General features: G+C 47.6%; 1 protein-coding gene across 2 annotated transcripts; it reads right to left on the bottom strand.

The window, feature by feature from the left end:
* Positions 1–806: 806 nt before the first annotated feature.
* On the bottom strand, positions 807–12,625 carry ITFG2 (integrin alpha FG-GAP repeat containing 2). Of its 2 annotated transcripts, XM_041460608.1 has the most exons (12): positions 12,495–12,625; positions 11,233–11,328; positions 10,863–10,904; positions 9,849–10,026; positions 9,407–9,546; positions 8,849–8,997; positions 7,886–7,980; positions 6,057–6,107; positions 5,488–5,579; positions 4,867–4,984; positions 4,115–4,288; positions 807–3,967 (listed from the first exon to the last, which is right to left on the bottom strand). In XM_041460608.1, the coding sequence occupies exons 1-12, from the start codon at positions 12,606–12,608 to the stop codon at positions 3,825–3,827; spliced, it is 1,392 nt and encodes a 463-aa protein (XP_041316542.1). In that variant the 5' UTR covers positions 12,609–12,625; the 3' UTR covers positions 807–3,824. The 2 variants fall into 2 exon arrangements, with proteins under 2 accessions (XP_041316542.1, XP_041316543.1); XM_041460609.1 differs by lacking the exon at positions 11,233–11,328 and having other exon boundaries at positions 12,495–12,615.
* Positions 12,626–13,766: the final 1,141 nt, after the last annotated feature.

The following is a 13,766-nucleotide window of genomic DNA, read 5'->3' as shown; positions in this document are numbered from 1 at the left end:
TAATTTTTGAATGGGCTGGCAAGGCTGAAGACTGTCTTAATTGTAGTTTCTCTTGGAAAAACCTATTATACAGATATACTTCCCTACTCCCCATTCCAGTCTTCTCTATTGCTTTTGGGAGATAAAGGGAACAAAGGAATAATCTAAAGGTCTTTTTCACTGAAGATCAAAAAATGCTAACACTTTCATACAGAAAGCAGAAGTTCAGTACAAACTGCTAGCTCAGAGCAGGACATAGGCACATCCTGCATGTGTCCAGTACTGGCTTCCTTGTGATGAGGCCTGTCCCTTCAATATAAAAAATGGAATGTTATTATTTTAGGGATAATCTCTTTGAACCACCTTGGTGGTCAGTTCCTATCAGGGCTGCTTTCTAATAGAGGGCACAGCAGCTGTGGAAAAGCCTGCAGGGAAACACCTGCCATGGCAAATCTCTGGAACAGTGTGCAATATAGCCAGGAGTGAGGAGAAGGACTTCTGCAATATACCCAGGAGTGAGGAGAAGGACTTCTGTCCTTCCTGAGAACATGCACTCTGCCAAAGCCATAATCAGGACCACTTCCAGGAGCTTGGGGGTCATTTGGTTTTACACAGAACAGGAGCTGCAGCCATCCATATTCCCAGAGGCTTGCTCCTTCTTTTACTACCAGCAGGTGAGCAATGGCATTGAAGACCATTTAGCCACATACCTATGTTTGCATTCAATGCTCCTTTCAAGAGACTCCAGTGGCACATGCCAGGATACACCTAAAGAGTTATAGAAATAACTAAATTATAGCAGAAAGATCATTAAAAACAAGGGCAGGGATGGAGAGCAGGTTTATTATGTCTCAGGAAAATAAGGCAACCCCTTCCCTTTATTTTTTTGCTAGTAAATTGAGCATCAGAACCAAAGCCATGAATCATTTATCTGCAAATACCCCCAGTGCCTGAGAACACTGTCAGACTCCTCACTTGCTGTGTGCTGGCACTGGGACATACAAAGGTGTCCTGCAAATGCTGCCCTGCTGAAAAGTTTCCCAGCACCAGCAGGTTATGCCAATCTGCTAGAGTAGGACACAGCAAACATTTTCTGCTGTGGGGGAGGGAACCACTTCGAATTCCAACTCTGTGGCTTGTGTCGGCTGGCAAGGACAAACAGACAATTAGTTACAAAGAAAGTATAATGTAACTCCATCACTCCAGAGACAGAGCCTTAAGTGGCTCCTTTCCTGAGAAGATGGACACTTCACAGAAAAACTGTTGCCAGTGAAAGTAGCCTGAATAACAGACTTCAGGAAGTATTTGGCACTTAGGAGTTCAAGGCAGGAAAAAATAAGGAAAGCCATCTTTTGGCCAAGAATGGTATAGATGTTCAGTTAATTCTTCTGTAGACACTTTTCATTTTCTCTTGTGCACAAGGGGCACAGGAGCAAAATGTATCTGCAAGTTATTATGTGCTGCACGCAATACAAAACTGTCAGGGGAAGCCCTCAAATGTTAGTATTTTTCCTCTCCAATGGTTTTTAAGAGCTGAAATGTTTTGGGGAACAGATTTTTTGTAGTGTCTGTATTTTCTCACCTCTGCTTTTGATAGTGTGCATTGCCTGGGCTTGCACAGCAATTTTATCCTCAGGCCAGCAAGAGAGGGTTGGGGTGCACAATATTTGCAAGGCTTTTGCCCCATTTTCTTTTAAAGATGGTTCTTAGAAAAATGTCATCTCTTCCTCAGCAACTGTTTCCCATTCTTTCTCAATAATTAATAGTCCAACAGTGGATCAGTTTGACCTTCCTTTCTTGGAAATCATTCAACCTGTACAGCAAAGTTTGTTTTGCATAAAACAGTTCCAGCCATATGCACCCATTTGTACACCCCTTGCGCTTGTGTTGCTAATAAAGGTTTATATTTGGTGTTGCTAATAAAGGTTTATATTTGGCATGGACAGACAGCACTTAGTTGTTCTGTTACGAGTGTAGGCCATCCTGTTTCCCTGCCAGGCCCTATTTGCCAGAAGCAATGGTGATGATTCCTGTTGGGATGGGTGGCTGCACATCTCAGTGTCACAAGAGCTGACAATTTGTTCAGGTTACAGTCTAGGTCTGACAAGCTTCAAGACAAACTCCTCGCTTCAGCCCATAAGTAGATGGTCCTGTGGTATCAGCTCTCCACAGCTCACAGACTCCAGCCTTGGTGCTCTCAACACCACTGCTAATAAGCTTTATTATTACTCAAAAGGTCCTGCCTAAAGGGTCCAGTTTTACACAAGCACTTAGTAGGACAGGGGAACATTTAAAAATGCTTCTCAGCAAGGCCATTAAAATGGGGAGAAACTTCTATTGCAGTTAGAGAGTCAGAAGATACAGAGGCCTGAGAAGCAAGCTAGCAGGTACAGAGAAGGTCACACCATTTCACTGCTCCATGCTCCAGCTTCCACTGCTACCAAATGCAGAGGACAGCACTGTCCTCTGAAAAGCTTATATAAATCTACAGAGGGAAACTGCAAAGAACAGCTAAGGTTTATTATGTAAGATCCTGCCCTTCTGCCACACAGGGCTGCTTCAGCAATAGTCACTTTCACCCAAGGGCAAGACACTCCTTTTCTCTATACAAAGCATTTTCTCCCAGTTAGGGTTGCCCTTGGATATTTTGCAGAGTAAAGCACAGCAGGTTTTCAACTGCCAGCAGGATCTTTAAATGCTGCCACTTGCTCCAGATCACTGAATTGTATTTGCTGTGACTCAGGCTGCTGTAAGGGCGAAGGGACAGCTCCATCCATCACACATGTCCAATAAAACATCACACAAGTGAAAGGGGATAATCGATGCAAGCCAGCAGGTAGGCCTGCTGCCCCTTTCCTAGCAAGCTGAGTTAGGCAAGAAACAAGCTAAGAGAGGGAAAAGCACAGTAACAACAGCATGTGGAAAGGTTCATGCCAGGGCTTTTGCAAATGAGCTTCCTTTTAGCAGACTCCTCATGGCAGCCAGTGGGACATCTCTTCCAGCCCACCTCTTTCAGTTGTGCAGGACTCAAAGCATGACACTCTCCACAACAAGAGGCAAGAGTGGCATTTTCACTGCTTTTTGTGGGATGGCCAAGCTCTCACAGCACCACAGATCCACAGTTAAGTCAGACTGGTCTTACTGACTGCTTCACAGCTGCTTTAAGTCACAGCCTTCTCTGGAATCACCCTGCCCAAGAAGATGGAGACAAGCAAGGACTCTTGACCTCTTGACTAGAGCTGGGTTTGCTGGAGCTGCTCTCTCTCCACACCTTAATAGAGCAAGTTGTGCATGTCTCCAGCTACTCAGAACTGCGAGAAACTGCTTGGCAGAAGAGCAGCAGCAAAGCAAAGACAAACAATGCATGGCTCTACTTTAAATACACCTAAGTGGGAGAGAAGGCCCATGCCTGCACCCTAACTCAGTTCCTCCATCCCCACTTCCTGCACTGTGATCCTGCTAACAACTCAGAAGTATTCACTGAAGTACTTCTAAGCATGGGTCAAAATGGAGACTTGGCTCAGCTGTTCTCTCCATCTGTGACCTCATTGCTCCTTCACAGTGGCCAGTGGAGCACTTTAGTTAGTGAGGAATATGGAAACTGGCAACAGAAGGCCTGTGTGCAGGATCCTTGGCCCTTTCTGTTCTTGTAGCTGCCTCATCTAAAGGCAAACCAACCCACCACATACAAGCAAGCCTACAGTCAAGAACATCCCTTCACAGCCTGTAGACCCTTTCCTGTTTGGAAGTTTTCACAAGATAGAGAAAGAACAGTCATCTTCATCAGATGCCTAATTCCAGCTGCAAACGAGCTTGTGCTGGCATTAAAGATGTCAGCCTTCTTGTTATAAGGGATCCTGGATGCCACTGCAGTGGGCAGAAGAATCTGTTCCAGCAGGATCCTGCGAGGGGCTGCTGAGATGGTATTTCTCAGGAAAATAGAGTGTTCTGTGAATCAGGTTTCTGACAGCATCAACATCGTTTTTGTCTAAGGAAAAGAGAGAAAACCAGTTGTTAGGCATTCTCACCAGGCAGTGTGAAAGGTTCTTCCTCAAGAAATACTCTGGTTTCCAGCATATCATCTGCCACCTCATCCTCTTGCTTTCTGTATGTCCTCCGTTCTTTCTGCACTCACCTATATCCAGCTGCTGCAGGAGACTTTCAAACTCTGGGTCACCATCCAGGATTTTCAATAGGTTGGTGGACTCCATTCTCTCCAGCTGCACATCCCAGTAGATGTAGATCTTCTGGCTGAAGCTGACATAAACAAGGCAGGGACTGTTGCTCCCTTCTTTGCATGCATAGAGGCCTGCAGAAAGGAGAAGGGTAGAGATCTGACTACTTCCAAAAGGAAAGAGAAAGCAAATAATTAACATTTCATGATGAGGTACCAAAGCTGTTACCAGAAAACAGCAAACACGGAGATATGGGCCTGGGTGTACAAAGTCCCTTTGAGACAATCCAAGAAGCTGTCTCTGAACTGCATGAAGCTTGGGGATTTGCAAACTGCTTCTTGCAGGTCTGAGAGAAGGGACTGAGCAGGGCCAAAACAGGCTGCTTCCATGGGCTCCTTATCTCCACTGAAGAACAGCTAAGAAGTCTGCAAATTAAAAAAAGCAGTGTGGAGGACAGGAGACCACTGTAGCACCTCCAAAAACGACAAGGAAAAAACCCCAAGGCACCATAGATAAGCCTCAGCATAATTTTCTCTCACCCTTACTTTTCCCAGATGCCACCAGAGGAAAGACTAGCTGGGCCTTCTGCAATATGCACACAAGGATATTATCCCCACTGCAGCCAGACAAAGGATTCTGGGTCTCCTAGATGGGAGTAGTAGCTCTGAGGGGGAAATGCTGTGAGGGCTGGCTTTGCAGTCAGGCTTCCCACCTGCACAGAAGGCACTGACATTCTCATCTGCTTGGAATCTGGCCACAGTCCGATTGTGGTCGATGATGTACGTCTGACCATCCCACGCACAGGCAACCACCTCCTCGTGCCCATTGCCCTGCAGGAGCCAGAGGACTGCGTATTACACAGGTGTCACCTACTCCCAGGGACAGACAAGAATCTTTCTTGCCGGTTCAGAGACACACACTAATGTCTAGATGCCACTTTTGGCCATCTCATCCAGGTATTTTGCACTTGGAGCTCATCTCTCTTCTATATGGCAATCCTTACGTACTGTAAGGGCATTTAGACAATCAGGGTATTAGCAGCAAGCAAAACCATTCAGCTTTGCAGTAAGATCGAAGAACAGCTGGGGGGCAAAAGTTTACAAATGGATAAATGGATGCTGGGTCTAACAGGCAGACACAGCTCAACCTCCTGCAGCTGGGCAGACTGACCTGAGTGCAGAACGTACTGCTACAGACAGAACACTCTGTCATCCTGAGATAATCCCAGCCTTTTCCAACTGAGTCATACTCCTTCTGCCCTTCCTAAGTTCATTTACACAAAGCCATGCTGAGTTTTTGTCTTCATCTCTCCCAGCCTTACTCAGATACTCACTGTAACATCCAGCTTTTCCAGAGCAAAGAGCTGGTGATCAACCTGAACAGACCAGAGTAACTTGTCTGCTCCCTCCATCAGTTTCAGTGTTCCTGAAGAAAGAAAAAAACAACTGTTTTGAAAACATTAGGAGAGAGCAAGATGTTTGCTAATGCTAGGCCCTACTCCTTCAACACTCAAGGTTGCTGAGAATTAGCTGCTAATAGCACAGACATGGACTTGGCTGCCAAATCCGTACTGGACACTTGAGCCCACCCACCAGGCTTCCATTATCCAGATACACTGTGGCAGTACTGGGCAGGGGGCACTGGCCATGACAGAGTGGAACACAAACAAGCATCTATCCTCACAGTGCCCTCTGTGCCTTCATATAAAATATGTCAGCAGAAGGAACCTTGGAATCAAATTCTCTTGCCTGACCCCTGAAGGGTTTCTGAAGCCCAGCTTCCCCTTATTTTAAAAAACCAAAAGCAGCCCCTGGACCACTGAGCCCCTGGATCCCTGCTTTGAATTAGTGACAGGCCTTGGCTGCCCCACAGGTCTTCTTCCAGGACACTGGCAGGACTTACCATCCAGAGTACAGAGGGCAAAGAGACCTGAGCCACTATTCTCACTGGACCCTGAAAGTGCAAAAGAAAATTACTGGCATTGATGCCATTTTGTAAACATCGTCCCCTCCCTCTCCTGAAAACAAAAAAAAAGATCCAAACCAAGCTGATCCATGCTGCCTCCTTTCCTTGCCCAGCTGTGTGCAGGACAGCAGTGACAAATGTCACTAAATCTGAAGAGGAGAGTTCCCTGACCACCAGGCTGTTTCAGCCCTTCAGTAAACTCTCCACCTAGCTACTAAAAAAAGAAAAGACATGCAAGGTCAAGTTTTAAAAATATGACACTCTCAGACAGAGGACTGGAGCTGTATTCAGCTAAAGCTGCATTTAACCCTTTCAGTGACAACACGGGAGAGGCACTGGCTCCCTGAGGAGGAACCCAGGAAACCTGGCAGGCAGGGGCAAGCCAGCAGAGCTGAAAGCAAGCAGGCAGTTTTCCCAGAGGTAAACAACAACACGAGCATATTCTCCAGTGCCCACAGACAGCTCCAAGCTACAGCCCCCTGCACACCCCCAGGCTGCAAACCCCATTTCTGCAGATCAGTCTAAAGCAAAGCCAGCTGGTTGGGTGCTTAACTGCCCCTAGTGATAAGCACCCAGACAGGCTCTGATCCAAGAGATCTGCTGTGTCCCCCTTGGAAACTGGTCAGCATGGCACTCTTCAGCTGGTCCTTTATTGATGGTCCAGCACCAGTGGGCTTTTTTACAGCCTGCTCTTCATCCCTTATGCTGTGTGCCTTCATTTTTTCACAGACATCTTTCAATAGATGCAAGGCTTCATATGCAGTGAAGTAATTGATTTCATGCTCTGTTGACCATGTTGCTTACAGCAGCATTAGAGATGCTGAGAACATGACAAGCTTAGGAACCGAGCAGGAAAGGTCCTCTGAGGAATGGGAAGAGGGTGGGGCTCAGTGCATTGCTCTTGTCCACAACCTCTAATTACACTGGACAGGCTGAATCATTCTCAGACAGCACTGCAGGAGGCAATACTTGGGCAGAGCAATACAAGAGAAAGTGATCTCTGCTGGGAGTCTTCTGCCTTCTACTATGCCCACACACTCCAAGGGGGAGTGAAAGCTTATTCTGCACAGGTACCAAAGGAGGGTTCAGCAGGTGCACCAGGCACAGGTCAGAGCACAAGGAGTTACAGGAGGGAAGCAGTGGCAGCGTGCAAGAAAAGTCTGGACACAAGAACAGTGTGTCAGGGCTGAGAGAAGCTGGCAGCTGTGCAGATTTTAAATACAAGACCTGAACACAACACAGTGGAAAAAGACAGAGGACAATGATACAGGTGAAACACGGAAGCAGCTATGGAGAGGATGGGACTGCACAGCAGGAGGAGCAGCACAGAGCCACCAGGAACTGAGATTCAAATGCTGAAAAGCAAGAACAAAGATGAGGCTGTGGGAAGGAAAAGATGCATCTAGGAAATAAGAAGGAGTCATAAGCTGCAGCCATGCAGAAGCAAGGATCAAGGACATCTGTAGGAGCATGGCATGGCAGCCATTCAAAATGACTAAATGCAGGTCAGCAGAGGCTGCAGAAAAACTCTTGTGCTGAGTGAAGGATAAGGGCTACCTAGGGAAGGACAAAGGCTATAAAAAGCTCACATGCAAATATCCAACTGTCTTTCTTTGGGAGCTGGCTAAGAGAGGCTGAGATCCCTGTGTTCTTGCAGCAGCCTCTCACAGGTTTTTTTCTACCACAGGAAATCTGATTTCATTCACTGCTGAAAAACCAGCAGGGGCAACTGCTGGGCTGGAGACCCCAAGGTGCTGATGTCTCACCTCGGGCAATGCTACCAATCAGATGAGTGGAGACATTCTTGTTGTGAATCCGCCCAGACGTTTGGTGTAGAATCACATCTCGAACAGGGACCTCACTGGGAAAAAGAGAAAGACAACAGGGAAAAGTTAGGGAACCACGCCTGGGACTGTCTCAGAGGAATTCCAGGAGTAAGGCCTGTATTCCAATGAAGGAAAAAAAGGACAGTTTTTGTCATTACTGTTACAAAAGCCTGGCTGCTTTTCTTTCACAAAGTATCTGCCCAGACTGAACAGGCTGGTGAGAGACTACACCTGGGCCTGGCTAACAGGGTACCATTCCCCTGAGTTCTCTAAGACACCAAGGAGACTTGCCTAGGTTCCCTCCTGCTGCGGTTTTTTGTGTCTGCCTTGAAGTCCACACCTTGAACACCACAGAAGCACCCAAATTCCCCACCAGGATCCTTCCAGCATGAAGACAGTAACAAGCACCTCACTGCTCATCCTGGTTGCTGTGGCTGTGATTTACAGCACTGGCTGCCAGGGGTCTCATTAGGAAAACTTCTAATTGCCTCATTTGCAGAAAACAAGAGAATGAACCCAGTTTTATCCTGGACTTCAGGTGTATTTGGTTTGGCCCAGTCTCTCAGCTGTTACCCTGCAATCTGATGACCTTTCTATGGAAATCTAGGTCATTCACTTCCCTACCTTAGCTCGCAGTAGTGAGGAGCCCTCAGGGAGGTGGTTTTGCCACTCTCCTCCTTGCCCAGTTCAAGAAGAGAGTGGCATACAAGGAAAGCAGCAGTATTCATCTTCATGACAGAGACATGAAGAGTGTCCATGGAAGCTTGGGTGTAGGCAGGCTCAACTGATGAGGTGCCAGCAGCACACACAGCACCCCCTGCTTCACACAGTGATGTGGTGACACCCCTGTAACAGGCATCTGCAGTGGCATGTGCTCATGTACCCCTGCAGGAACAGCCTCACCTGCTCGGGGCAGGTCCGTCCCTTCCCGCGGCCGCGTCCCGCTGCTCCGTGTCCCAGGTGCACAGCAGGATGGCATAGCCACAGCCTGGCTGTGACACCATCAGCTCTGGTGAGCCATCAGGGCCTGGGTTCACAGACAGGCTGTCCACCTACAGCAGCAGAGGAAAAACACGGATAGAGTCAAGAACTCCAAAAGGTTTACAGTGCTCCCTGCAACTACATTTGAATGTGGCAAATCTTCTGATAGAGCTGAGCAGCAGCTGAGCAAATTCAGCTGGAAGCAAAACACCCAAGTTCAGTAAAAGATTGGTTCCTTACCAAAAGCCACTTTAAAACAACACTGGTACTTCCCACTAATGCTCTCCCATCAGGCAAAAGAAACTGCTTCTCAGACCAACTACCAGCTGTACAAAAAAATCTAAGGGCAAATCTCCTCTCAAACCATCAACATGACAATTGTTCTGTTCATAGGACTGAGATTCTGTGCTTCTTCTCTTGAAAAAGCCACCTCTTGAAGACTGTATGACAAGTACTGCTCTGAACATCCTTTTTCCTTACCTGACCTTCTAGAAGCCATTTCTTCAACAGGATCAACTGCCCGGAGACATGGTCTGGATTCTCTGATGAGTCCTCCCAGCGGAAGGCACGGACCACCCTGTCAGTGTAGCCCACAACCAACTCACACTTCCCATCTCCATCTGCAGAGAAGAGCAAAAGACAGCTGGACTCTCTCAAGCCCTAAGAGCCCAAAAATGCAGAAACCACTCTGCTGGTTTCTATAGTTAGCATCCCTGGGGACCATAACCATGTAATGAAAGCTTGCACTTCAGAAAAATTCTGAAGTTCTTGTTTCTCCCTTCCATGACTTTGCTGTGGTTTGTTGGAGTGTCAGTTCCAGCAAGACAGTAATTTCCTGCTGCATGCCCCCCCAACCTTCTCTCCCACTAGCTCACACACAAACCCCTTCACCCTGCATTGCCACACCAGCTCTGTGGCTCACCAATGTCATTGATGAGCATGACCTTGGTGTTGGCAGGAATGTGCTGCTTGAACACTGGCTTCTGCTCTTCTGCCCCTGCCAACTCATGGTGGCCTGAAGCATCTGGGTGCTTTGAATTCAGAGAAGTCAGGTCAAACAGATGAAACCAGCCTTCTGCACTCACCGCCACCACGAAATTCTGTGAGGGAAAAGAAAAACCTTGTAATTCTTCCTCCTCTTTTAGAAACTGCAGAAGCTGCCCCACAGCAGGGCAAAGGAAGACACAAGGGTAGATCAAAAATGATCAGTGACTGCTACAGAACAGGAGGTTTTTGGTCAGCACACGAACTTCTCTGCTACTGGCAAGAACCAAACTTCTTGTTCATCTTTGTCACACTACAGTATCAAGTGGATATGTGTGCAATCCTCAAACAACATGTGGCTTTCTCAATGCCCACATCAGCTCTGCTCCCCACTAGAGGAAACACAGCTACAGTATTTCGGGCAGGGTGCCTGAACTGGGACCTTTGGGCTCATTGGTGCTGGCTGAACCCCCAGAAACAGCAATCCAACAAAAGGAGTCATAGTAGACCCAGTGGAATTTGCTTGGGAGTCCAGACTATTCCATGTCTCAGTCTTGTTTAGATGACCTTAACTGCACAAAGCCAAGTGGCAGAAGGACCACAGCCCACAGCAGACATCAGCCCAAGAAAGGCAAAAGCCAGTGAGCAAAAGGAGCAACCCTCAAACCACCAAAGCCTTGTGGTGCTCTCACAAGGGCACAGGGAAATCAAAACTGCTCTCTGAATATAGGATGGATTTTCTTGCTCTCTAAAACCCGTGTAAGGCTCACAGAAAAATACCAGTTATATATAAACAGAGGAACAGTTTAAAAACAGCAAAGGCAAACCCTGGAGAGACAACACTTGCAATCTGTCCTCCTCTGTCACACTCAGCACATGGCATGACCCTAATCTCCTGAACACCTCCCACATGCCCTACAGACAGAGCTGGGCAGAGTTCGGCTCCTCTCACCTTTCCTTTATTGCACACATCTCCCACACGGACACACGTGAGCTGCAAAAGAAAACAAGGTCATCCATGAGAAAAGGCACCCAACCCAGCACCCTGGGACACACCTCTGCCCTACCCCCTCCTCTCCCATAAAGAATCTCCTGAACTCCTAACAACCTTTTGAAGGACAAGGACAGCAGTCAAAGGACAGAAACACAACTGGCCAGGCTGTAGGCAAAAGTGGGGTCTTGAATAATTACATGAAAGACATCAGAATCAGTTCTGGCTGCCATTCCTCTCCAGCCTACATATTCCTAGTCAAAGGACAAGGATAGCTGGCTGCACATACACCAGAAGGCCCAACCATTTAGAAGATTTGTCAAGAACTGACCATTCCTTGGCAAGATCGCACAGCCCAGGGCTTGCTATCATCGTTCTTGTAAACATAGAGCTTTCCATTGGTGTCTCCCACCACGAGTTCATTCAGCTGTACAAGAAAATTGGGTTAGTAGGGAGAAATCCACAATTACATTAACAGCAAAAATTTCAGAATTCATCTCTGAAAATCACTCTGTAGGAAGAAGCAGCAAAACTAAATGAGTTAAAGAGACAATCTTGAATCAAAATGGAAGGTTTGGGAAAATATAAAAGCCCTAATTTTATTCTTGCAGATAAAAGAGATGGGGAACGGCTCCTTACAGCAACATCCCATTACCCACTGCTTCTCCACTCATTGTTTCAGAGCTGTGTCACTGACTGTTTTAACACCATGGTTGGATGTTAAAACAATCATCATTACTCCATCTTCCATCCTTCAATCTAGACTGACTTGAATCACCTAAGGAAGATGATGGCAATGACAAAAATACAACCACCAGGAAGAGAGTGCAAGAACACTTACAACAGATTTACACAGGATGTTCAATCTCACTGCTGAAGGGGTAAAGGGATTTCAGAATGGTGATTATTTCTTTAAAGGAGATTTCTAAAAATCACCAACCACCCATAGTGATGAGCCTACTCCCATTATCCATCTCCTGCATCATGCTTCTGTGTATTTAAATGGTGTGCATTTCATAACCCCCTGCACACCTTACTTTACAGAACAACTTTTTATGGGGAAATCTCTTTAACCATCGACTGGATTGCCAGCCATGACATTTTCCAGGATAAGGCTGTAAAACACCTTGACTGTTGAGGAGAAACAGCTGACATATGGCTGGCTAAGCTAACCTCTTCCTAGTTACAGCCAAATCCAAACCAGCCATTTCAGGGGCTGACAGCAACACTCCCAATGCACATCCATCCACCACACGGCTCGAGAGACCCCGAGACGCGGCTCCACCCTGTTTGTGACCTGCTGTGCCCAGCAGAGCACCACCACCCCCCCACCCATCTGTGACAGGGGACTGCCTATTAAGCAGAAGTTAAGCTCCCAAGCCCTGACCCGCTGCAGCCCAGCAAACATTCCCTTTGCAGGGGAACTCCTGGGGGTTCTGACCAGGCGCCCGCCAAGCCCCAGGCTGGAATCCCCGCCATCCCCTCCCTGCACCCGCACCAGCCGCTCGGTGCTCCCCCCAGCCCCGTCTCCGAGGCGGCCCGGGGGCTCCCCAGCCGGCCCCGCCCGCCCCACGCCGGTCTCCGGGCTCGGACCGTGTCGTTGTCGGCGTCCCCCAGGCAGATGGCGTGCGGGAAGAGGCTGCCCGCGAAGTCCAGCGCCACACACTGCACGTAGCTGACGGAGCGCATGGCGGCCGCGCCGGGCATGGCGGGAGCGCGGGGCGGGGCCCGCCCGCTGCCCCTCACAGCGACGCCGACACCGGAAAGGATTTACACACGCAGAGACAGCGGGTGCGGTTTACAAAGTCAGGACTGTAACTGTTTATTTTAAGCATTATTTTCTTTTTTTTTTTTTTTTTTTCTTTTTTTTCCTCTATAAGGACATACATAACGAAGTTTATAGTTGAAGTTTACATGCATGACCTCACTCACAAATACCAGCATTGCCACCACCTTCTGCCGGCAACCAGACCCACTTCTGGAGACAGCGCGGAACATCTGTTCAGCTGCCTGGACAGGGCATGTTTAGTGTCCTAAACAGATTTACACTCTCAAACATTTCATAGTTTATGTAGTAACAACAAGGGCACAGTGGTACTTTCAAGACTGCTCACACTTAACAACAGATGCACCATTGACTAGATTTTTTTATAGATGTGCCACAGAAATCACTTTTTGCTTTCAGAAACATGTACAACTATCATGCCTGTAGGAGATTTTTGATAACTGCTGTTCAACAATTAGAAATTTATCATTAGGACTTGGCCCTACGCTTTAGCAGCAAAACCAGTTTAAGCCACAGAGGCTTGTATTTCCAGGAATAATTAGCAACAAATCAAGGTATTTCCTAGCTGAATAAGTACTCTGGCTTGGCATTCCTGTCCCCTTTAACTGGTTTTCTAGGTCTAGAAATCCTTTCTTCTAACCCCAGTTGACACTCACAGTGTTGTTTCCCACAAGAGGGGGTAGTGCTTTGGTATAAGTTTTTCACATACACGGGGCTGTTACTACAGTCAGAGCTCATGAAAATCACCCCCATTACCTGGCAACCCTAAGGCTTTATTAGGCAAATGAAATCAGCATTTCCTTAAGTGAAGCGCACCTCTCTTGCCTCTGTCCTATCCCACCCAGCCCATGAGAGTCAGAGCACTGCAGCTCCCAGCTCTCTAACCAAGCTCCAGCCCAGCAGCAGGTGCTGAATTTGGTGTCCGGGGCCCAGGGACAGGACAGCACTCCAAGCAGCCCTTGCTTGGTGACAGCTCCAGGGCCCAAGCCGGGCAGGCACTGCTGCAGGACGGGTACTGGCACTCCCCCCCAGGCCCCACGAGTTTAAGTGCTTACACAGTATTTCTGTTTCAGCAAAGG

This window comes from Pyrgilauda ruficollis, unplaced genomic scaffold (assembly GCF_017590135.1).
Source record: "Pyrgilauda ruficollis isolate IOZ18807 unplaced genomic scaffold, ASM1759013v1 scaffold146, whole genome shotgun sequence".
Taxonomy (NCBI): domain Eukaryota; kingdom Metazoa; phylum Chordata; class Aves; order Passeriformes; family Passeridae; genus Pyrgilauda; species Pyrgilauda ruficollis.
This window is presented reverse-complemented; position numbering and strand designations above follow the sequence as displayed.

Coding starts and splice junctions, on each gene's coding strand:
- ITFG2 (XM_041460608.1), bottom strand. CDS start 12,608: ATGCCCGGCGCGGCCGCCATGCGCTCCGTCAGCTACGTGCAGTGTGTG. Junction 11,329..12,494: donor GGGACGCCGACAACGACACG/GTCCGAGCCCGG, acceptor TTTCTTGTACAG/CTGAATGAACTCGTGGTGGG. Junction 3,968..4,114: donor CCTGCAGCAGCTGGATATAG/GTGAGTGCAGAA, acceptor TCTTTTCCTTAG/ACAAAAACGATGTTGATGCT.